General features: G+C 49.3%; 1 protein-coding gene across 1 annotated transcript in view; it reads left to right on the top strand.

The window, feature by feature from the left end:
- Positions 1–1,524: 1,524 nt before the first annotated feature.
- Positions 1,525–22,625, top strand: part of ADAM19 (ADAM metallopeptidase domain 19) — a 33,841-nt gene continuing 12,740 nt past the window's right edge. Inside the window, exons 1-9 of the mRNA XM_068206019.1 lie at positions 1,525–1,656; positions 1,915–1,994; positions 5,092–5,162; positions 15,436–15,514; positions 16,574–16,650; positions 18,997–19,189; positions 19,626–19,691; positions 20,985–21,056; positions 21,867–22,033. Of these exons, the coding sequence (XP_068062120.1) occupies positions 1,596–1,656; positions 1,915–1,994; positions 5,092–5,162; positions 15,436–15,514; positions 16,574–16,650; positions 18,997–19,189; positions 19,626–19,691; positions 20,985–21,056; positions 21,867–22,033 (866 nt within the window). The 5' untranslated portion in view covers positions 1,525–1,595. The remainder of the gene's footprint in view (positions 1,657–1,914; positions 1,995–5,091; positions 5,163–15,435; positions 15,515–16,573; positions 16,651–18,996; positions 19,190–19,625; positions 19,692–20,984; positions 21,057–21,866; positions 22,034–22,625) is intronic.

Here is a 22,625-nt window from a genome sequence, read left to right as displayed (position 1 = left end):
GAAGATTTAGTTGTGCCATGAAAAGTCATGACCTCTCTATGGGTCAGCTAAAATGTGACTTTAGCCCTCTCACCCTGATTATTCCCTCTAGGTGTCCCTACAGTGCCTGACTTTCCTCTGCCAGGGTGATACCAGGAATAAACTGACCTTCACAAGATCAGAGAGGTTCAGTTTGTGACGTGCTGGGGGACAAAGGGGACATATGTGAGATATAAACCAAAATGGTATCTGCAAAATGGAACAGTCACCTTTCCTTTGGGCAGCCCTGGCAGGAGCCCTTCAGAACAAAAGATATTAGAGTTTGCAATAGCGTAAATAATCCTCTGGACAAGAGACAAAATCATTACTGTTATCTGGCAAACCTTTATTTTGAAGGGAGTATTCACTTCCTACCACCTGATTTTCTGATACACTCGGAAAACCTGTCCACGAGCAAATTCTCCCCATTTCTCATTTATTTCCCTGGTGGTTCACCTACACAGACACTTGAATTATAGAGATGAATGGAAAGGGTTGAGTGGAAAATGCAGATCAATGCCTGTCTGAAGAGTGTGGCTAAGAGGTAATGGCTCTTCCTGCCACTCGGAGCTGACCCCATAAAAATCCGTGTCAGCCAACCCTGGCAGCCTTGAGTGGGGCTGCAGCTGAGCTGGCTGGGAGTCACGCACTGACACGGGGAAGGCGGTTGCTGCCTGTGGGCTCAGCGTGTGCAAGGAGCTCCGACAGCACCGTGGAGTCCCCCAGTGTTTGCAGCTGGCAACCTCAGCGTGGCCCCACTAACCTGAACTGTCCTGTCCCGGTGTGACCCCGACCCCACGGGCTAATTCAGCAGTGAGACACACTCGTGCAGTCCCCCAGGTGCTCAGCTCCCTGAAGGGCAGAGATGCAGCCAAGAGATGATGTATGGACTTCAAGCCTTGGCTCAGCCCTGAAGGATGCAGGAGAAGACAGGGATGCTCCTTCGGGAGTCTCGTGGCAGTGGCTGGATATCCCTGAAGGGCAGCACCGGGAATACGAGCTGTGGATGCTCCCAAGTCCTTCCTCAAGCCCGGCCCTCCCATCGACCGTAAGGGGAGAGAGGCTGAGAACATCCTTTTGCTTCTGCCCTTTTATACAGGCATATAAAAATCTATCCTGTATCCCTTCAACTGTCCAGGAGTAATGTATTTCCCAGAAATGGAGAAATTTAGGGTGTCTCTGGAAACATGGGATCAGCTATGATAAGATTGCACATAAATATAGCGAACAAATAAACAAACAGCTCTCGAGCTCCTTCCTTCCCCCAGCTCTCCCCTTTTCCCTAGCTTTGGAGGCACAATGGATTTCCGTGCTGGCGAAGGCGCTGGAGGGGAGGTTTTGCAGAGGGAGCCCCAGGGAGGTGCTCAGGTTTTCCCCTGCCCCGGAGCGGGGACAGAGCCCAGCGCAGCGGGGCAGAGCCGCTGGACCACCGGGAGTGTCCCGGGCTGTGCGGAGGGAGAGCAAGAGAGGAGGGGGCTGCGGGGCGGACGCGGAGCCGCGGTGCGGTGGGAGGGGACAAGCGGCGCCGGGCGGGTTTATAGGGCGGCGGCGGCGGAGAGCGGTCCCTGCCCGGAGCCATGCGGGGCCGGGGGCTGCTCTGCGGCATCGCCCTCTCGCTGCTGCTGCGGCCGCCGCCCCGTGAGTGCGGGGTGCCCGGTCTGAGTGCGGGGTGCCCGGGCCGGAGCTGCGCGACAGCCCCGCGCCAGAGCTCCGGCTGCGGAGCGCCCGGGGAGGGAGGGTGGGAGGATGCATGGGTGAGTGGGTGGGTCGGGGGATCCTCCTGCTTTTCCTACAACCGGCGCAGAGCTCCCTCTCCTCTCCCGCCCCGGCTTCGTGCTGCCTGACCCCGCGGTGCGGAGCGGCCGGGATGCTGAGCCGCTCCTCTTGTCTCCGCAGCCGCGGCCGCTGAGGCGCGGCCCCAGCCCGAGGTGGTGGTGCCGCGCTGGGCAGCCCCGGGTGGCCCCGGCAGCCCCAAGGTAGGTCGCGCCCAGCGCTCGGTCTCTGTTTTGTTTGCAGACGCACCTGGCGATGCGCGTTTTGGGTTTGTTAAGCTGTGGGGATGAGCAAGGAGCTGCCATAGCTCCTGCAGATCGCAGGAAAGGCTGTGTGAGCTGGCTGGTGCATCTGGGAACTGCATTCACCCTGCACTCTGCCATGCCTTAAAGCCTCCATCTGTATCTACCTGATCTGTGTCTGTGCGAGGGAAGCGGGGCCACACAGTCGGTGGCATTTAGGGAACAGCTGGATAGAAGAATCTGCTGTATCAAAATAAGTGTGGGTCCTGGACTGCATCAAAATAAGTGTGACCAGCAGGTCAAGGGAGAGGATTCTGGCCCTATACTTTGGTCAGGTGAGACTCCACCTGCTGTGCTGTGTCTGGGATCCCCAGCACAGGAACGATATCGACCTGCTGGAGCCAGGCCAGGGCTGGGCAGTGAAGATGCTCCAAGGGCTGTATCACCTCTCCTATGAAGACAGACTGAGACAATTGGGGTTGTTCATCCTGGAGAACTCTATGGAAAGATCTTGTAGCATCTTTCAGTACCTAAAAGAGCTACAAGAGAGTTGGAGAGGGACTTTTTACAAGGGTGTGGAGTGACAGAACAAGGGAGAATGGCTTTAAGCTGAAACAGGGCAGGTTTAGATTAACTATTTGGCAGAAATTTTTGACTGTGAGGTGACGAGGCACTGGGACAGTTGCCCAGAGAAGCTGTGGATGCACCATGCCTGGATGTGTGCAAGGCCAGGCTGGAGGGGCTTGGAGCCATGTTTCCTAGTGGAAGGTGTTCCAGCCCATAGCACGGGGATGGAACAAGATGATCTTTAAGGTCCCTTCCAGCCCAAACCATTCTCTGGTTCTGTGAAGCCCAGCTGTGAGGGTGCTTCACTAGGTAAGAAAAGCCAACCAGCGGCTCAGGTGGGCTTGGCTGTGTCTCAGACACTGCATGTTAATACAGATCTCACCCCTGCTGCTGTTCCATGGGTGGATGAAGGGATGTCTCAACAGCCTCCAGACTCTGACAATCACTGAGGTCCAGATAACTTCAAACACAAAACACGGTTCCCCTTCCCAGGCTTGGTGTTGTTGCAATCAAGAAGTAATTGCAGTTGTGTGATCAAGAGAAAGAGGAAAGTCTACAGGGTGTTTTTTACATTGTGAACCAGAAAAAAAGGGAAGCTCAGCATTATGGAGACTTGCCATTTTTCTCGAATACAGTGGTGTCATTTGGGAATTTATTAATGGATCTTTTCCATACTATGAGACTTTCTAAAACTTGCCATTGTGTCCTATTACACACAAAAAGCCCTACAATGACTCTGTCATTATTTTAGTTCTTTTTAAAATGCTCTTGTGATACTGCCTGCAGGTTTTTGTTCTGTTATTGATAGAGATGCAAATACATCTGGAGAGCATTTCCCCTCATACAAATTTGCTGGGTCTCAGGGGTCGCACTTGGTTTGTTTCAGGCAAGTTCCCATTGGCTCTGAAATGAGTGTTAGCAAAGCTTATATACAGCTGGGATATTTCATTTACACAGCAATTGATGGACTGAAGCAGTGGGATTACTGAAGGAGGAGGGAGGGTGATGTTAGTAATAATGATGTTAGCACAACCTTTGTGAAGAGATTTTATGGCGATGGAGACCCTCAGCTATGGGCAAGGCAACCTTACACTGCTTTCATGTTAGTGAGTGAAGCACAGACCTACCCTCAGATGAATTGAGCACCTGTGATTTAGTAAAAGAAGCTCTGCCTCTTGCAATTATCCCTTTTTGTATATCCTAAATGTATGAACTTGTTTTGCATCATCTCTGTGGGCCTGATGCCATGTCCTGGAAACTGAAGGAAGGATGAGCAAAACCCAGAATATGAGCAGGGAGCTGACGAAAAGAGATATTTGTATTTACTGAAATGGCAAGTGAGCATATCTCTGGGCTGACAGAACATCCCATTCAGGCAGCCTTGCTTTCTTTCACTTTCAATGTTCTGTTCCTCAAAGTCTCCTCCAACACTGATTTAGAAAATACTCTGGGTTAATGATTTCTTTTTTCTTCCAGCTGAATAAAGTGTGTTTTTATATTAATATGAGCTATTTCTCATCTGGGGAATTTGTTCATCCATTTCCTCTATGAGAAAGCATTCAGACTTTACGTAATGGTTTTGCTTTGAGGGAGGTAAAAATCTCATTCTGTGCTTTAAGTCTCTGGAATTATTCTTTTTTTTTTTTTTTTTTTTTAATGTTGGGATTAGTGTATGCATTTGCCATTGCACTAAGAAATTAGGGTGCATTCTGTTCAAACCAGCAGGCCCTGGGGAGGCCTGAAATTCTGTCTGTGCAATGGCTGGAGTATGAAGGCATCCAAGGGTCCCTGTTCCCTGCCTTTCAGTGGCATTTTCTGTGAGAAAAGGAACAATGTGAGAATCTCTGGAAGAGGCGTGATTCCTCTCGTCCTGAAATAGGCTCCTAAAAATGTCTTTCTGCTGTGACAACAAAGGAAGCTTTGGTTAACTAGCTCGGATATTTGACTCTTCAACCTCTGGGGCAAGCTGGGATGTCCTGTGATGTTGTGCTGAGCACAATCTGTGCAGGGAGCTCTTCCCATCCAACTGCACCTCCAAGCACTCCACCACCAGGACCTGTTGCCTTGCCTGAGCACTTTATTCCTCCTGAGACACCAGGTGGTGTTTCTAGCTCAGGCACAGCATCCCAGCAGATTCCAGCACTACTTCTTGGCTCTGCATGACTGTGCTGTGGGATGCAGCAGCGTGCCTGGAGCTGGGAGGCACCGTGGTCCTTCCCTTCCCTTCCCTTCCCTTCCCTTCCCTTCCCTTCCCTTCCCTTCCCTTCCCTTCCCTTCCCTTCCCTTCCCTTCCCTTCCCTTCCCTTCCCTTCCCTTCCCTTCCCTTCCCTTCCCTTCCCTTCCCTTCCCTTCCCTTCCCTTCCATCACTCCAGGTCTGAAGCAGGAGGAAGGCAAGGGGTGGTTAAAGGTCAGCTGCAATTTCCAGTTTGTATTTGTGGATGTGTACAAGTATGATGGATGAGTAACAGGCTCCCTCTCCCCTGCACGCAGCATCCACTCCGAGCTGAAGTGACAGTAGAAGCAGAAGGCCAGGAGCTCATCTTGGAACTGGAGAAAAATAGGTAAGTGTGCCTGTGCCCTGCATTGTGATCCCACTGAAATAATGAATAAGGATTACAGTGAGATCAACAGGAAAACCTCCACTGACTTCAACAGGGTTTTGATAAAGGCAGGATGTGGAAGTCCTTCACTGGATTTCAAGGTTATTCTGAGTCCCCTCAGATGTTAATCAGCCAAGGAGTACATTATAGCAGAGCTTTGTCAGCAAAAAAACAGATGGTGACCTGGCCCTCAGTGTGTAAACTTATTTTTACATCATAATTCTTCCTCCATTAGCTGGAAAATGTTGCTGATATGAAGCTCCCTATTTACCAAATGGCTCAGTGCTTTAGAGTCAGTGTGACTCTAGTGAAGATTTCCTTTGCTGTGATCCAAAGAGGTCCTTCTCTGCTTCCTAGGAGAAGTGATCTGACAGTTTCAATTCCATTAGTGCCCTTCATGCCAAAGCAGACTGAAAAATTGGTTTTGCATTAACTGAAATGTGGCCTCCTCTCAGGCATGTGAGAGCAATGCTGTGTGCTATCATAGGGCGTGATGCATATTGAATTCAGCTGAAGCTGCAGGAGATTAAGGTAGGGAGGAGGATTCTGGTCTGGAGGCCACCCCAGAGCCCCTGTGCCCTGTGAGTACATGAGTTTCCAGCAGTGCAATAGCAGCTGGGAATTTAGCTGCAAGAAGCTTGTCTTTGCTCAGCAGTCCACTTGCACTGTTGGTGTTTTACTTATTTTTAAATGGGTTTGAAGATTTATCTATGGAAATACAACCAAATGTTTGTCTGCTAGAATCAGTAGGAATAATAGCCTCAGAATAATGACCCTGTTTATATTTTAAATGTATTTTACGGACATCCCAACCACAGAGATTGAGGGCTCAGCTTTCCTCCTAAAAAAGTAAAGTGTCAGAAGGTCTTACTAGTTCTGATGGCAGTGCATAAACTTAAATGATATTCAGGGTGTTTTGAAGGAAAAGCAGGTTTTTTTGTCACTTTCTGCAGTAAAGCCTGAAATGTGATGGCTGATGGAAGATGAGTATGTGGTGTTTTCTGTAAAAAGTCACAAAACCTACTGAGAGTTCCAGTGCTGCAAAAACGGGATGCTTTTCGCAGGCAGTCATGCACCTGTGTAGAACTAAACAGCTATAAATTCTGTGTATTTTAGCATGTTTCAGCTGGGAAAATAAGGCCAGGCACCATGAGTACTGCTAAGCCAGAATTGTCTGGAGGAATAGCTGCTGCTGATGACAGTGGCATGGTGCCAGGTCTGAACGGAGCCTGGAAGCAGCACAACCTCTGATGCTGCTGGGGGTCTCCTTCCAGGACTGACAGGCCTTGCTGATTCTGCAGTTGCTATGCAAAGGTGAATATTTCTGGCACAGCAGGAGCTGGCCAGAGAAAGGATCCTTGCTGAGTTGATGTTTGAGCTCCAAGCAGTGATGTAAGCTCCAGGTGCTCGCGGGAGCGGTGCTGTGCTATTTCCAGCCCAGAAAAGCCCTTTGCTGGTGTTAGTAAACAGAGTTATAATAATAGAAGGTTCCTATTGTGTTTATTTCCTGAAGTGCATTTTCATTCATTGATATGTATACACACAGGCTTGGAAGTGTGTGCACACTCTTCCACTGCAGGATGGATCTCCTTTACAAGTGCTGATGAAATAGCACTTGGTTGAAAACCAACTGGTTTGGGGCTTTTAATTTTTATTTTCAGTGGAAAATGCAGGTGATTCATAGATTGCAGTGCTTCATGTGGGAGTCTTGCTAGGCCTCAAGTCCTTGCTCAAGAGAGGTGACGGTACAATCACAAAATGCAATTAGTGGAAAGGCTCCACTTCTCAGAGACTTGTGAAAGTGCTGAAGTAGTTGAGAGACTTAAATTAAAAGAGGAATGGTGAAGCCCTGTGTATTTATCAGCATCCATAGAGCACTTTTAGAGTGGAGACAAACCTCTTGTTGTTGAAGAGTGTGGCAAGGCAGAGCCCAGCCTGGCCCCTCACATTCCCAGCCTGGGGTTGCTCCACCGCACCCAGGAGCTCATCACTGCTCTTGCTTGTCCTGCAGGGGAAGCTGAGGTTCTGGGTGAGGTTTGGGCTGCTGAGTAGCTGCAGTATCCAGGACTTCTTCTGGGAAGAGTTTGTTGCCCAGGCAGCAGGAGAGAAAGTGAAATCCCCCAAGTGGGAAGTGTCCCTTCAAAGCTGTATTAAACCTGCAAGCTCCAGGTTGCAAATTCACATGAAAAGGGGCATAAGAGAACTGCAAAGGGGCATAAGAGAAGGGATTTGAGGTTTTTTAAACTAAAATAAAAAGAGAAATGGCCCTCAGAGAAATGAGCCATTTAACTGCTCCAGTTTAGAGGAGCCTTTGGAAACCAGCTTTGCTGCTGAGGTTGGTGCTGTGCTCCCCCTCTGCCCCTGGGCTCAGCACAGGCATGTGAATGCACCCACCTGGGCCACATTTTACTCCTTTACCCACATCCCAGACTCCCATCATTCAAGGAAAGCATGAAATTGGCATAATTTGGGTTTGGCTGGGATATGATTTACCCAATGGTTCCCAAAACTAGAAAGGAGATATGCCAGTCAACTGAAACTGCTTCAGGTGATGTTCTTGATGGATTAGGCAGCCTTATTGCACATTCCCCACTCTCCTTCTGGAGAGACAACTGTTAAAATTGCTTTGAAAAGTGAGGGAAGTGTCATAATCTGAACTTTGGTAGGGATGCTAGCTTTGGAAGAAACATTCTAGTTTCAATATGTGGAAGAAATGTTCACACCATCCAATTTCATATTCCATATGAAAAGGACATCATGTTCATCCACAGAGGTAAAACACAAATTATTGCATATCTTGCTTCAGAGCTGTCCCCAACCCAGTGTTTTGTAATAAGCTCATCACACATCTGCATTTGGGCTTCATATATCTGTGAATACAATTATTGCATTAGCAGTTAACATAATATTGCATTATTTCCTGTCCAGGAATTTGATAAGAAGTCAGAAGCACTGGAGTTTCAAGCAGAGTTCATGACACACTAACATTACAGGATAATGACAAAATATATAATTCAAAGGACTCTGGCTTGTTTTAAATGACTCAAATCCATGTCCTGCAGCTGTGGGATTGGAAAGCTCAAAGCTGCACAAACAACAAATATATGGAGAGTTGCCTATAAAGCAACTTTAAATTTGGCTGGGGCTTAGGAGCGGAAGACTCTGAGTTGCAAACCTTGGATGAAAAGTGACTTTTTAAAAAAGGCATTTGCATTTGTTAATAAAAAGCAGCTTTGAGCCAAGCAGGGACTGGCTGAGAGCCTCTCAATGTGTGTGGCAGCACTGCCTGGGGTAAGCCTTTTCTTAGTGAGGAGGAGAGCTCCCATTTGCACAGCAGAAATCTGCATGGAATTTGCCTTCTCACCTCAGTGAAGGAAAGGGAGCAAAAAGACCTCTTCTCTCTTTTCCCTCTCTCTCTCTCTTTTCCCTCTCTCTCTCTCTTTTCCCTCTCTCTCTCTCTTTTCCCTCTCTCTCTCTCTTTTCCCTCTCTCTCTCTCTTTTCCCTCTCTCTCTCTCTTTTCCCTCTCTCTCTCTCTTTTCCCTCTCTCTCTCTCTTTTCCCTCTCTCTCTCTCTTTTCCCTCTCTCTCTCTCTTTTCCCTCTCTCTCTCTCTTTTCCCTCTCTCTCTTTCCCCTCTCTCTCTTTCCCCTCTCTCTCTTTCCCCTCTCTCTCTTTCCCCTCTCTCTCTTTCCCCTCTCTCTCTTTCCCCTCTCTCTCTTTCCCCTCTCTCTCTTTCCCCTCTCTCTCTTTCCCCTCTCTCTCTTTCCCCTCTCTCTCTTTCCCCTCTCTCTCTTTCCCCTCTCTCTCTTTCCCCTCTCTCTCTTTCCCCTCTCTCTCTTTCCCCTCTCTCTCTTTCCCCTCTCTCTCTTTCCCCTCTCTCTCTTTCCCCTCTCTCTCTTTCCCCTCTCTCTCTTTCCCCTCTCTCTCTTTCCCCTCTCTCTCTTTCCCCTCTCTCTCTTTCCCCTCTCTCTCTTTCCCCTCTCTCTCTTTTCCGTGTCTCTCTTTTCCGTGTCTCTCTTTTCCGTGTCTCTCTTTTCCGTGTCTCTCTTTTCCGTGTCTCTCTTTTCCGTGTCTCTCTTTTCCGTGTCTCTCTTTTCCGTGTCTCTCTTTTCCGTGTCTCTCTTTTCCGTGTCTCTCTTTTCCGTGTCTCTCTTCTCGTGTCTCTTCTCGTGTCTCTCATGGGAAGAACAGACTTGGGAAAGGCCCTCTCGGCTGCCAAGGGTATTGGAGGCTTCTCCAGGAGGTGCCTGTGGGTGAATCCCTGGGACAGCTTGGGCTTGTTTGTTTCAGCTCCTTATTCTGGCCACTGCACTGGGTGGCAAAGCCCAAGTGGAGATGTGCAGGAACTGCCTGAGGACACAGCAAAGGAGGTCCAGAGCTCATCTGGTCTGACCTCAGGAGCCAACAGAAAGTTGGTTTTAGGCCACTCTGATAGGGAGCAGCATCATTTCCAAGCTCTGCTGGCCTCACCTGGGTAGGTGACAAGTGCTCCCACACAGCCTGGTGCTCTCAGGGGTGCAGTAAAAGATCTCTGTGTCACTTGTATTCCAGTGTTTCCTGCTTTTGCACATTTCCAGGGCCTCTCCTACCAACTGAGTGAGGAAGTTGCTGCCCATTTCTGAGCAGGAAGGATATATGAGATTATTCCACTGATGGGCTACACATCATCAGTGTCTAATGGGCTTCCTTCATGGGCAGGGGTTAAGGGTCATGCAAAGGGGAAATCGAGTTTATCCTGCTCTACTGTCTCTTGGATTCATCAGAAAAACAGGGGTGGGATCTAGAAAGCCACAGCTGCTTTTCAGCTTCCTGATTCCCTCAGGATATTCAGTGATTCCTCTGTGTGGGGCAGAGAGGAAGAGACTGGGAAATGAAGCCGTTTAAACCTTTTGTGCACTGACTCATTACCAGCCAGTTTTCCATTTATTTCATTTCCTTTTTCCTCTCTGTGTAACCTTTATGGTTCCTATTGGTAAGTCAAGGGTCTGTGTGATAAATCTTGCTTAGGTGCTGTAACATAATTTACAGTGAATGTCACAGATGATGTGGGTGGGAGAAGGGGATGGAGAGTCTTTAGTCTGTGATGCTTTCCCAGGCCTTAAAAATGGCTTGTTTAGTCCCACCTCAGTAGTTGGAAAGCCGCTTTTTCCTTCCAAACTGCTGTGTTTACACAATAAATATGTTCTTAGCAAAAGCTCTAGAGGAAGGGAGCTTAAGAGCTCCAGGATTCATCTGGATGGAACTCACCAAGAAAAAAAAAAATTGGATTTCATTGGTTTTATGAAGTGCCAGGTTTTGATTGCAATATTCCAGAGGCTTGAAATCTCCCATTTCCCACTAGTGGTGGATATGGAAAGCAGGCCTGCCTGCTTGTGTTTTCATGAGTCATGTGTTGGTGGTGTTCGAGATGGGGCCACTTCAGGTTTTGATAATAAATTCTGGCTTTAGGGAACATTTATGTGACTGAGAGGCAAGAGTTCACATTCCCCTTCTTACCCTACTTGGATCCTGTTGAGAGGCAATGGAGTGGGACCACAAATTGTAGATGGAAATCTCATGTCTAAAGTTTCTTGGGAAAATCAATTCCCTCCACCCCCAGATGCAGTCAGCCTGGCTGGACAGATTTATTGTGATTTGAGAAAAGGGACAGGGAAAGAGATGTAAGAGACTGCAGGCTCCATTTTTCTTGGTCCCATGACTGAAAAATCAATGTCAATGTTTCTCATGAGAGCTTCATGGACCATTTGGCTTTTGTTTTTTGGGAGGAAATAAAAACCATGTCCATCTCCTAGATACTGCTGGGTGTTTCTAAACTGGCAGCTGTCCATGCAGACTAGCCCCTCTGTAAAATGAACACAAACAAGGCTGCTGATGGGACCAAATTATTAAAAGTTCTTCTTGCTCTAATTAGGAAGAACATCAGAGTGCTGCTGGGCACTCTGGGTGCCTGTGGGTGATCTCAGGCTGGTGCAACTGAGTGTGTTCATGGCAGCCCTGAGCTCCTCTTAGGCTTGTGCTGACAAGTGATGTTTTATAGGCAAAACTGCTCCCATTTATCAGGAAAATAGGGGTGAGGTTCTCTAGAGCAGCTGGGAAATGTGCACTCCCTCAAGAGGACATGGTCATGCAAGCAGGGCCCCAGCTTTCCTTCTGCTGTTTTTGGGAGTGTTTGGGTGTGCCGTGCAGCCCCTCTTCCTCCAGCTGCTTCTCTGCTCCTCAGCAGCGGCCAGATGAGCTGAAAGCCACGTCCTCTCCCTGTCCCCAAGTGCCACAGGGACAGCTGCCTGCCAAGAGAGCTGGGTTTGCCCCGCGCCCTCAGCCCACCTCTCCTGCTGAGAACCATCTCAGTTCATGAGCGAAGTTTGTGACCCCCTGTCCCAGCAGAGCCAAGCTGCCCTGTGCTGCCAGCTCTGCACGCGGGGAGCGGCACAGGGAGGAGGGCTTTGTGTCAAACAATGATATCATTGACAGGCTGGAGCGGGACCAGGACGGCTCCAGGACGGCCATCAGCAGGAACTGCTCGGGCCATCTGTACATGATGGCACCGAGCCACTCTCCCTTCGTTTGGCTTCCTCACTTGCATTCAACCTGGCTCCCAGGGCTTCCCGGGGAGCAAACCCTGCCAAGAGCAGGCGATTCCACCCTGAGCTTGGAGGCTGAGCTGGATCCTGGGGATTGACTGATCCTGCTGAAATCTGGTCCCTGTTGGAAAGGTGTGAGGCTCCTCCAGAACATCCCAAGTGCTCGGTGCAGCTTTCCCTGGCCCCGGACGGGCTGCAGCTGCTGTCAGCTTTAGCAAAGGAGGGTGCTCCCATCCCAAACCAGCTTTTCACTGACTTCATCAATTCTTCATGCTGATAACTCCTCTAATGAGAGACTCAGTGCTGCCTTTTAGGAAGATGATGTGTGCTAGCGATCTGCCAGCTGCCTGACTGGATCTCAGAAGCCTTTAAGTGATGTTATTTCACATCCAGACTTTTGCAGCTTCAGCGTGAGCTGCTGGAGAAGTGGTCACTACAGAGGCATGTAATGTAACTGAGAAGAAAGAACCACATTGTGCCGTTTTTTTTGCAGACTTTCCCTCTCCAGCAAGGAGGTGAACTCTGTGTTCTTTTGGAAACTTCCATCAGTGCTTTGCAGGGCTGAGCTCTCCTGGAATCAGCTGGTCAGGGATGTTGTCCTGAAATGATGGCAGAAAAGGTTTTGGGGTATGAGTGTTTCTCTGCTGTTTATCCAGAAACTGGTACACATGGAAAAGAGAGTCAAGACTGGCTGATAACTCTGCTGCACTCTTGGTGACAGGAAGGTTTGTTTGCTGTTTATTTACAGTTTGGTGGAAAGCTTGGTGCTTGCTAAAGAAGTGAGTTGGGCTGGGAATGAAATTTTACAGGCTCAAAATAAGACACCAAGGGTGTTGCAAGATGTTCTGTTGTTTTTCCTCTTTCCTCACTGCCCTCCCCACCACACCTTGTGCAATCCCCTGTGATAGCCCTTTCTGGCAGTGCTGCAAGAGCTCCAGGGGCCCCTGCATCAAGGCTGGGAACTGTCTTCGAAATAGGACTGTTTCAAGCGCAGAATAAGAAACTGGACTTTTCTTAGGGACCCTGTGGTGTAGAGTAGGAGTCAACTGGTGCAGAGAGGCTTGCAAGTTGCAACATGGAGATGACACAGGCTTTCAGCTGGGCAGCTGCCCAAGTGTCCCTAAAAAATCAGGCAAAGCTCCTTAATCCACTCTAGGAGGGGCTGGAGCCTGAGTGTCCGAGTGGGAAGGGATGTGCACACGCCTTGTGCTGAGTGGCCTCATCCTGTGCCCTCCCTGGGCAGGAGTCACAGCTCTGAGGAGCCTCCCGGGGATGCTGAAGGGGAGATCAAGTGGCTATTCACGGCTAATGCTTTCCAAGAATAAAGGAGCAGGAGCAAAACACAAGCGTGCTTGTTTGGGAATGAAACAAGCAGGCTGTACAAAGCCTCAGCTACTGGAAATCCACGGGCTGGTGTCTGGCTGGAATAGCACAGGGCAGATCACACTGCTTTACTGTCTGCCCCTGACACAGACCAGATACCTGCCAGAGCATTGCTCAAGGCAATTTCCTGCGAGTTAATGCAATCTGGTGATTAAATATTTGTTTCTTGCACCCTTGCTGAGCAAGCTGCTGCAGTCAGGGAGATGAAGGGAGTTATGTTCTTTGGGATGTTGCTTATCTTGGGTTTACAGACCTGGGAGAGCTGAACGGCAGCCTTGCCTTCTGATCACTGACAGAATCTGGTGATAAGAATTAACACATCAGAAAGACACAAAATGAGCTTTTCTGGGCTATGCTGAACTTTCAAAGTGGAGATAAAAGCTGCTGTTTTCCTGACATCAGATGCTATCAGACACAACAGTGGCACAGTTGTCTGTTGTTAAGCTGTGGGTACTTGTTCAGCTGTCTGAGCCCCTGGATGCCAGGTGGGTGAAGCACTTTCAAGCACTGATAAAAGGTTTTGTTTCCTGTTGTTCTGGTGTAATTTAATTAGATATCGCATGCACCCAGTCCCTTTTTTAAACAGAGATGCTTTCACGGTTGATAAGATCTGACTGACAGGTGCCAAAAGCCAAGATGGAAAAATCTTTGTGATACAGCTTTCTTCATCCAGCTTAAAGAAATCAGGCAAAGAAAAGAAGACAACTTTTTTTGCTCCTTTTAGTAGTTTAGTTCTAAAATCTGGCACATGACATGCTTTAAACAGGGATGCAAAGGGATTGAGCTGCAGCTGCATCTGACAACACATTGCCCAGGGTGCATGTGGCATCCTCATGGGTGGCAAATGTGGCACTTTGGTGGCCTGACAGCACCGTGGGGTTGCTGCAGGAGTGTTTCATCAACAGGGCATGTTCTCTGATCCTTCTCCAGATTTTTGCAAGACAAACTATTGTTTTTAAAAATGGCTTTAAACCTACATTTTATGGCTGCTGAGATGGACACAGGATATGACCTTCTTGGTTTGGCCCAGATCTTGACTTGCTGTTCTTTTTACATCACTGTTTAGCAAATGCAGATGTTTAAAAAGAAGGAGAAGGCTGTTTCCTCTGGAACAAAATCAAAATGCTTTCTATTCAGTGCACAGGAGCTCCTTTTATAGACTTTTGGTCTGATCCTGGGTTGAAGACAGGAAGAATATTGTGTACATGGGGATGACATGAACAAATTCAAATTGGGGCATCAGCATTTTCCTGTAACAAAGATGTGAACCAGCTTGTGGGCAGCAGCTGAAAAGCAGATACAGATTGATTTATGATTGTTCTCAGATTTGGGCAGTGGAGACAGTCTGGGTTTGAGCTGAGGACTCACACCAGCACTCAGATATGGCCTGTATTATGTTTGCTATGTAGGACTTGGTGCTTTTATAGTATTAATTTATTTATATTATGTATTAATTATATTTTTATTATTATTAATTAATGTATATTTGTAGTATTTATTTTATTATTAATTTGTTATGCCCCAGTATATCTGGGGCATAATTTGGCAATAGAAAGGAAACTGCACAGAGACTTGTACCCATTAAGGGTCAGTGATTAGGTTGGGATGCTGGGTCTTTAAAAATCCTCATGTAAAAATTGAATTGTTTACTTGCAGCTGTTGGAATTGGATCCTGGTGCCTAATTGAACTCAGGGGCAGGCTCTCTGTTATTGTTTTAATTTAATAAATGGCTTGGAAAAGGACTTAGATGGCTTGTGGGGCCCTTCCAGGAGCGGATGTGCTCCGTGAGAGGTGCTCATCTCCTGCCAGGGCAGTGGAGAGATGGAAGTGGCCAGGTCAGCTGTGCTCCCACCTTCTGACCCTCTGCCACCACACCGTGCTCTGCACAGGTCACACAGCCCTTGGGGATGGTCCTGCCATGGATCCCGTGGCTCCTGGGCCACCAGGAGCTGCTCCCTGAACAAGTCCTGGCAGGAGGGACATGCTGAGAGCAGAGAGCAGAGCACAGCTGCTGTCCTGTGAATCCCTGTCTCTCACCTGCCCTGTCAGGGTGTTGCAGGTGGTTTCACACCATGGGTAGAAAACACAGACTGCCCCAAATCCACAGCGGTGGTTCACAGCAGCAGGAATATTTACAGTGGCTTCAGAAAAAGCTGGATCTAGCTGATTTTCCAGCACCCTGAAGAAGCAGAAATCCAGGTCAAAAGGAAGGTCTTACCATCTTGATTTTTAAATTTACCTTTCTTTCACCCCCTCCACTGTGTCTGCAGAAACCTCTTTGCACCAGGCTACACTGAGACCCACTACAGCCAGACTGGCCAAGCCCAGAGCACCCCCCTGAGCCACACGGTGAGTGCAGAGATGCTTCCCTCCTCTGCCTGCTTGGGACCCCAGGCTGGGGCTTGGAGAAGCAGGTGAACCTCTTCCTCCTGAGCCTTCTTTTTAAGGGCACAGATCCCCACAGCTTAAAGCTAAAGGGGAGGGCAGTCCAGCTTTCTGATCTGGAAGGTTCCAGTGGGAAAGCTGCTCCATCCCCCAAAAATGGTAAAAACATCTTTCTGTTTTGCCTGAGCTCTGTTATAAGAGCCAAGGTCAGCAGCCAGCATTGCTCCCCTCTCTCTGGGTGTTGGGAATTGTTTATTCCTCACCCTGCTCACCCTCTTGCTTTTAGTCTTGCTACCATGTTCCCCACGCTGGGGACCTTCCCAGCCTTTGGGGAAAACAGCCCCTCTGAGCCAGCTCCCGTTCAGTAAAAACCCCATAAATTACTGATCTCACACAGGCTTGGCTGCCTCTGCTGCAGCAGCACAAAGATGTGCATTGGTCACAAAGCAAAAATAAGAGATAAAATCCCCATGAGATCATCTTTCCTACTGCTGCCTCGGGGTGAGGGGAAGGGATATAATGAATATGTTGGCGTTTCTGCCCCAAAGCCTCCTTGTCCCTGCCAGAGGCTGCCTTTGTCCCACCAGCAGCCCCCACTGCCCACGGTGTCACCCTCTCTGGGGCTGCAGCCACATCCCCGGGGGCCTGACCCAGGGCAGCTGCCATCCATGGGCAGCTCCTGTTGCAGGCAGAAATCTTTGGGTCTGCCCCAACGCTGCAGCCACCCGAGTCCTTCCCGCGGGGATTCCATTTTTGCTGGCAACAAGGAGCTGTTTGATGCTGTTTGACGCTCTGGCGCTTGGCAGCCGAGAGGCCAAACTTCGCAGCGGAGTCCCGGAGATTTAGTGGTAATAATCAGCTGCCAAATGCAGCGGAAAGGGAACAGCAACCGGAGTGTCGGCAGCGCTCACACGGGACTCGGTGACGCCTGAATGTGCCATGTGCCATGTGCCATGTGCCATGTGCCATGTGCCGTGTCCACCCCAGCTGTGCACCGCCAACCCTGCCTCCTCTGCCTTGCAGGAGCACTGCTTTTACCACGGGGCCGTGCGTGGCTGGGAGCGCTCCAGCGTCTCGCTCAGCACCTGCCGAGGGCTGCGGTGAGTGCCCGGGGATGCTGGAATCTGCCCGTGCCCCTGGCCATGCCCCTGGGAATGCCCCGGCAATGCACGGGGAATGCCCCTGGCAATGCCCCTGGGAATGCCCCCAGGAATGCCCCTGGCCATGCCCCTGGCCATGCCCCTGGGAATGCCTCGGCAATGCACGGGGAATGGCCTCGGGAATGTCCCCAGGAATGGCCCTGGGAATGGCCCCAGGAATGGCCCTGGGAATGGCCCCAGGAATGGCCCGGCAATGCCCCTGGGAATGCCCTTGGAATGCCCCAGGAATGCCCCTGGGAATGCCCCAGGAATGCTCCTGGGAATGGCCCAGGAATGCCCCTGGGAATGCCCCAGGAATGCTCCTGGGAATGGCCCCAGGAATGGCCCGGCAATGCACGGGGAATGGCCCTGGGAATGCCCCCAGGAATGCCCCTGGCCATGCCCCTGGGAATGCCCTTGGAATGCCCCAGCAATGCCCCTGGGAATGCCTCAGGAATGCCCCAGGAATGCCCCTGGGAATGCCCCAGGAATGCCCCTGGCCATGCCCCTGGCAATGCCCCTGGCAATGCCCTGGGAATGACCCCGGAATGCTCCTAGCAATGCCCCTGGGAATGGTCCGGGAATGCCCCTGGCAATGCCCTGGGAATGCCCCCAGGAATGCTCCTAGCAATGCCACTGGGAATGCCCCGGGAATGCCCCTGGCAATGCCCCTGGGAATGCCCCGGGAGTGCCCCTGACAATGCCCTGGGAATGGTCTGGGAATGCCCCTGGCAATGCCCTGGGAATGCCCCCAGGAATGCTCCTAGCAATGCCACTGGGAATGCCCCAGGAATGGCCCTGGCAATGCCCCTGCTCAGGTGCTGCCTCCCGAGCTCTTCTCCCAGCAGCCTCATTCTCTCTGAGTGGATGGACCAGCTCTCAAAGGTTGCCCTACCTGGGCATAAAAAGGGGCATGTTGGGGAAAATGCAGAAATTGGGGTGCCATTAGTAGCCATGGCCTCCTAAGCAGCTCCAGGACCGTTCTCCCTGTGTGCTGCCAGTGTGGACTGGTGCAATGACTGAGTCTGGGTCCACTGCAGAAAAGACTCTTGTTGGTGGCTCAGGGCTGCATCTGTCACAGGCAGGGACAGGACTCACCACGTCCCAGCCCAGTGCTCTACACTTGTGCAGAAACTTTCTCCCACTCTCTCACAGCTGGCAATTTTCTGTGTGTTTTGGGGCAAAGTCTTCAAGGCTGAGCTCCCTCCGGGGTTGTGAGCCCTGCTTTCTTGCTTCTCCCCAGCTGATGCCAGAGGTATGTGTGTGAAACCTTTGTTTTGGGAGTAATGGAGTCTTTGGCTGGAAAAGGGGGTCTGTATCCTCAGCCAGGAGTAAATGAAGCAGTTTGTTGTGACCAAGGAGCTGCATTCATTTACACCAGCTCAGAGTTTGTTTCCAAAACATCACACGGGCTTTATTGACATTAGTGGTCATCTGCTCTGGAGCCCTGCTGGAAGCTGTGCTGATGGGACTGGCTCCAGCCAGGAAACAGCCCCTGCCAAAGCAAACCTGAGACATCTTAGTGAGTGTAGCACAGGCCACAGGGCCCAGTGAGATAAACAGGACAGTGCAGCCACCTGTGGCTTGCAATAAAGACTCCAAAAGCAAAAGCAGTCACAGGTGTGCCGTGCTTCTGCCAGCCTGTGTTTCCCTAGGCTCTGCTTTCCAGAGGGACAGAGATGTTCAGTGTGCCTGTGAGAGGCTTCCTGCACCCCTGAGCTGTCAGTGTCTGCTGGCAGCTCCTTGACATCTTTTTCTCACTGCTGGGGAGGCACAGGAGCTGAGCACATGTGGCTGTTCTCACTCTGAGCCGTGGGTGGTGCTCATTAAGCCACACATCTAGAGGGCATCACACACACATCCAGCTCTCCTGGCTGTAAGATGCTCATTGGGAAATCTAGAACCATCTGGGTATGTATATGGCCCAGAGAGAACTCTGCTTTTCCTGTTGACAAACAAAGTCTTCACATTTTCAGGTCAGGTCTGTTAAAGGCAAATTTCTTCTGTTAGTAAAGCTTCCACTGCCCCTAAAGTAAAAGCTGTAAGTTAAACTTCTCAGGTTGCAGCACGTGCTCCAATAGCCCCTCAATGTCTGAGGCCCACCGAATGGATTTTAATATATGGAAGCTCAGGGATTTCCCTCTCTGAACTCAAAATCTTCCCACCCTTTTAATGAATGAGCTGCCTGGCCTGGTAAGGATAAATGTCTTGCCAGAGTCAGATGGGAGCTCAGCAGCAGCAGAAGGATTTGTCTCCAGTTGTGTGATAGTAATCAACTTTCCCTTTTATTGCTTCCCGTTTCAACAGAGGACTTATCGTATTGAGCAGCAATTCCAGCTATATCTTGGAGCCAGCTCCTGACAGCCCAAACCAGCACTTGATTTACAGGGTGGACAACCTGAGGCTGCAGGGAGGAGCTTGTGGCTACCAGGACACTGGGGATGCGGCCGAAGATTGGCTCAGGAACTTCACAACTGGGATGAAATCACCAGGCCAGAGGGTGAGCAGGGCTCAGCCTGAGTCCATGCATGATGCTCCAAATATCCCACCTGTTCCCAGCCCTGCTGTCCCCTAGGAGCATAGCTGAGAAAGTGAAATGAAGAACATTTAGGAGAGTTTCCCAAGGTGGTTGTGAAATAGTGGCTCTAACAGGGAAGGAAATGAGTGTTGGGGACTGTGGTGGGCTGTAGCTGTTCTTAAATCCCATACAGGAACAAAAGGTGGGCTGAGGACGGGCTTGTGGGCACTTGCTGTAGCTATACTGACCTTGGTTGCCCTAAATCAATCACATTTGGAGGTCTCTGTGCATGATGGGGTGGGGTGAATGGCCAGTGAGAAACAAACTGGGAAAAATGACCTCTACATATATTTTGTCAAGAGTTTCTTGGGGAATATTGTGGGGGTAACCCAATAACCCAGTGTTGCTGCTGCTGCAGGTGAAACGGGACGCTCTGCAGGCTACAAAGTATGTGGAGCTCCTGCTCGTGGCTGATTATGCAGAGGTAAGAAATGGGATTTTTATACCCAAGGAGTGCTGGGCACAGAGCATCCCACCTGCAGCATCTCCTGGGACAGGGAGGGCTGCTGAGGCTCAGCAAGTTTTCTCTTGCAACCCCAATGGTTCTCAGTGGACAAGGGAGAGCTGTGTCTTGGTCACTTTTGTCCTGGCAGCCACCATTGGCCCAGGGAGAGATGCAGATTTGGATGAGGGCTGAGGGTCAGTTCTGGTCTCCCAGGGTAGCAGTGGTCAGTCCTAGGTATGGCTGGGAGAGTCTGCCTACAGAATAGGGAAATTTGGGGGTTTCCAGGAGTGATGTGCTTCTAACTGCAGTACACTTAATCTCTAGAGAAGAGAACCATGATTATGCTCTGCTCTGAGCTGCTAGCAGATATATAAATAGACATTTTTAAGGCTCCAGATCACAGAATAGGTCTGGGAGAAGCAGAGTGAAGTCAGCAATCCCTCCCCCATCCCCAGCCTGGACATCAGGCCAGACACACTGACAGTGCAAACCACACAGTGTTTTACTGATTGTTTAATCTCCAGCACAGACGGGAGCCAGGCTGGTCCTATCCATAATTTACAACTTGAAACTCCAGTAGGGAAAACCACACAGTGCTCTGGGCTATAATTTATTCTGAACAAAGCTAAAGAGGCAGAACCTATTTTGGTTTCTCTGTTAGGCAGCAGGACACCAGGGAAACTGAGAAAACACACAATACCCAGGAACTGCCATATGTTGTTCACCATTTGATCAGAGAAACTGGGCCAGAGTCTCATGGTGTTGTTTTTAACTGCCCTTTCTTTGCTGTGTCCCTCACTAAAAGAAAAGTTGGGTTTTGTCATCTGTTAAACAAAAATCTGAACATTTTGCCACATTAACTCCTTGAGCCAAACAGTTTGCTAAAATTAACTCATTCATTGCCAGGTGTTTTAAGTAGGCAAATTGGTTGGATGAGTGAGATGTGATGAGAGGTCCAGCTGCCTTGACCTCAGACATGAAGTCCTGTTATCACACATTTCACCTGGCACATTTGCCAGCTCTTTGTCAGCCTCCAGCTCTGGGGACACTGATAAGTTTGGGTGTGCCACCACTCGAGTAGCACCACTGCCATGGTGTGCCAGGGATAAATTCTGAATATACCTGTACAGGTGGGCTTAAAGTCAGATATGCAGTGCAGGGAGAATTCACTTCATAGTTACCGTCTTATTTCCAGAAGAATGTGGCTCATTTTAACACAATTCAGCTCTTTGTAGTTGCCTTTGTGCTGCCTGACATGTTCATTTTGTTCAGTTTCAGAAACACCACTTCAGCATCGAAGCAACAAGGAATAAATTAGTGGAGGCTGCTAATTACGTAGATAAGGTGAGACTGTGTGTGTGAAAGGAGGAAAGCAAGCCCCAGATCATAAAATATGAGAATTAATTGGGCCAGGGGAAGGCTGGCTTTCTGGGAGACAGAATAATGTTTTGGCAGGTCTCCCCAGTGACTTGGGGAGAGCATCTGCCAAACAATTGTGTTGCTGCAAATCCAGAACAGGGTGGGGCAATCTCCATTCCTTGGAGCCAGCATGAGCACCTTGTGTTTTACTACAACTCTGTAAAAACTGTTACCTAAGTCATACTTTTGAAAAGGGACTGAGGTATTCACTTGAAATGGTAGAAAACCTGGGAAGTAGAGCTGGAATGAGCTTTCAGAAGTCGTTCCTGCAGTGGTATCTAGTGCTGTTGAAGTAAAACTTCCTTACTTTTCAGATCTACTCCCCTCCTGCCCCCCTTAAACTCCTTCCACCACTCCCTTCACCCCACTACTCATGAATGCTTCTCCTGTCTGTGCTTGACATGGCAGAAGATTATTTCCTTACTCTTTTCAGGAATCCTGACTATTGGAAGATGAAACATGATGTCAGTCTTCAGTGTTTGTTTCTTCAGATTATGTCTCTGCCAATCATTTGGAAATGAAAGCTCAATGTCTCTGTTTCAGTTTGAGTTTAGGTGGTTGCACACTTCTGTCTGCAGAGCTCAGCACTAAGCAGAAATGCATTTCCAGAGGAAACATCTTCTCTGGACATGTGGCTCTCTAGTAGCAATTAGCAGTACATATTTGAGATTTAAAGCACAGTAAAATAACTTCGTGGTCCTCATTTTATCATCTCTTTTCTCTTCTGTGTCTTAGTTTTACAGAGCCTTGAATATCCGGATTGCCTTGGTGGGGCTGGAGATCTGGAATTATGGGGATAAATGTGATGTAACAGAGAATCCCTACTCCACCCTCAAGTCCTTTCTGGCCTGGAGTAGCAAAGACAGGCTGCACAGAAAACATGATAATGCCCAACTAATCACGTGAGCTCATTTCTCCTGTTTCTGACAAGTGGGTTGGGTGGGTGGGAAATCAGTTTGTACCATGATAACCTTCCAGGATTCAAAGTGGCTTTGTGGAAAGCATTAATTCCTAACCCATCCCACTGACACACAGAGCCCTGGTGCTGGGAGCCAGCTGATGATGGCCTGTGACTGATGGGCCACTGATCCCATCAGGGCCAGCCTGGCCAGCAATGCAGATGGCATTGGAAGAAAAATTTGCAGCAGCTCTCAGATCTGCTTACCTCTTCCATGGAAATTCATCCACCAGGTTGAGTCAGAGGACCTGTAGGGTTGAAATGCAGAGATACAAAGCCTTTTTCCTTGTTTTCTTTGGTTGTGGGGTGTTTTTTTGTTTTGTTGGGGTTTTTTTTGGGTTTGTTTTTTTTTTTTTTTTTTCCCTTTAACATTACTGTATTTCCTCTCCATATGGTCATGTCCTGAGCACAATTTCCAGGGCTCCCATTACAAAGATGCTCTCAGGGTGCTGCAGAATTCCAGCTCAGAGGCAGGAGCAGAGCGTGGCTGCACCTCAGAGGTGTTACCTACTACTCCCTCATGTCCCCAAATCCCA

Source organism: Anomalospiza imberbis, chromosome 15, assembly GCF_031753505.1.
Source record: "Anomalospiza imberbis isolate Cuckoo-Finch-1a 21T00152 chromosome 15, ASM3175350v1, whole genome shotgun sequence".
Lineage (NCBI taxonomy): Eukaryota > Metazoa > Chordata > Aves > Passeriformes > Viduidae > Anomalospiza > Anomalospiza imberbis.
This window is presented reverse-complemented; position numbering and strand designations above follow the sequence as displayed.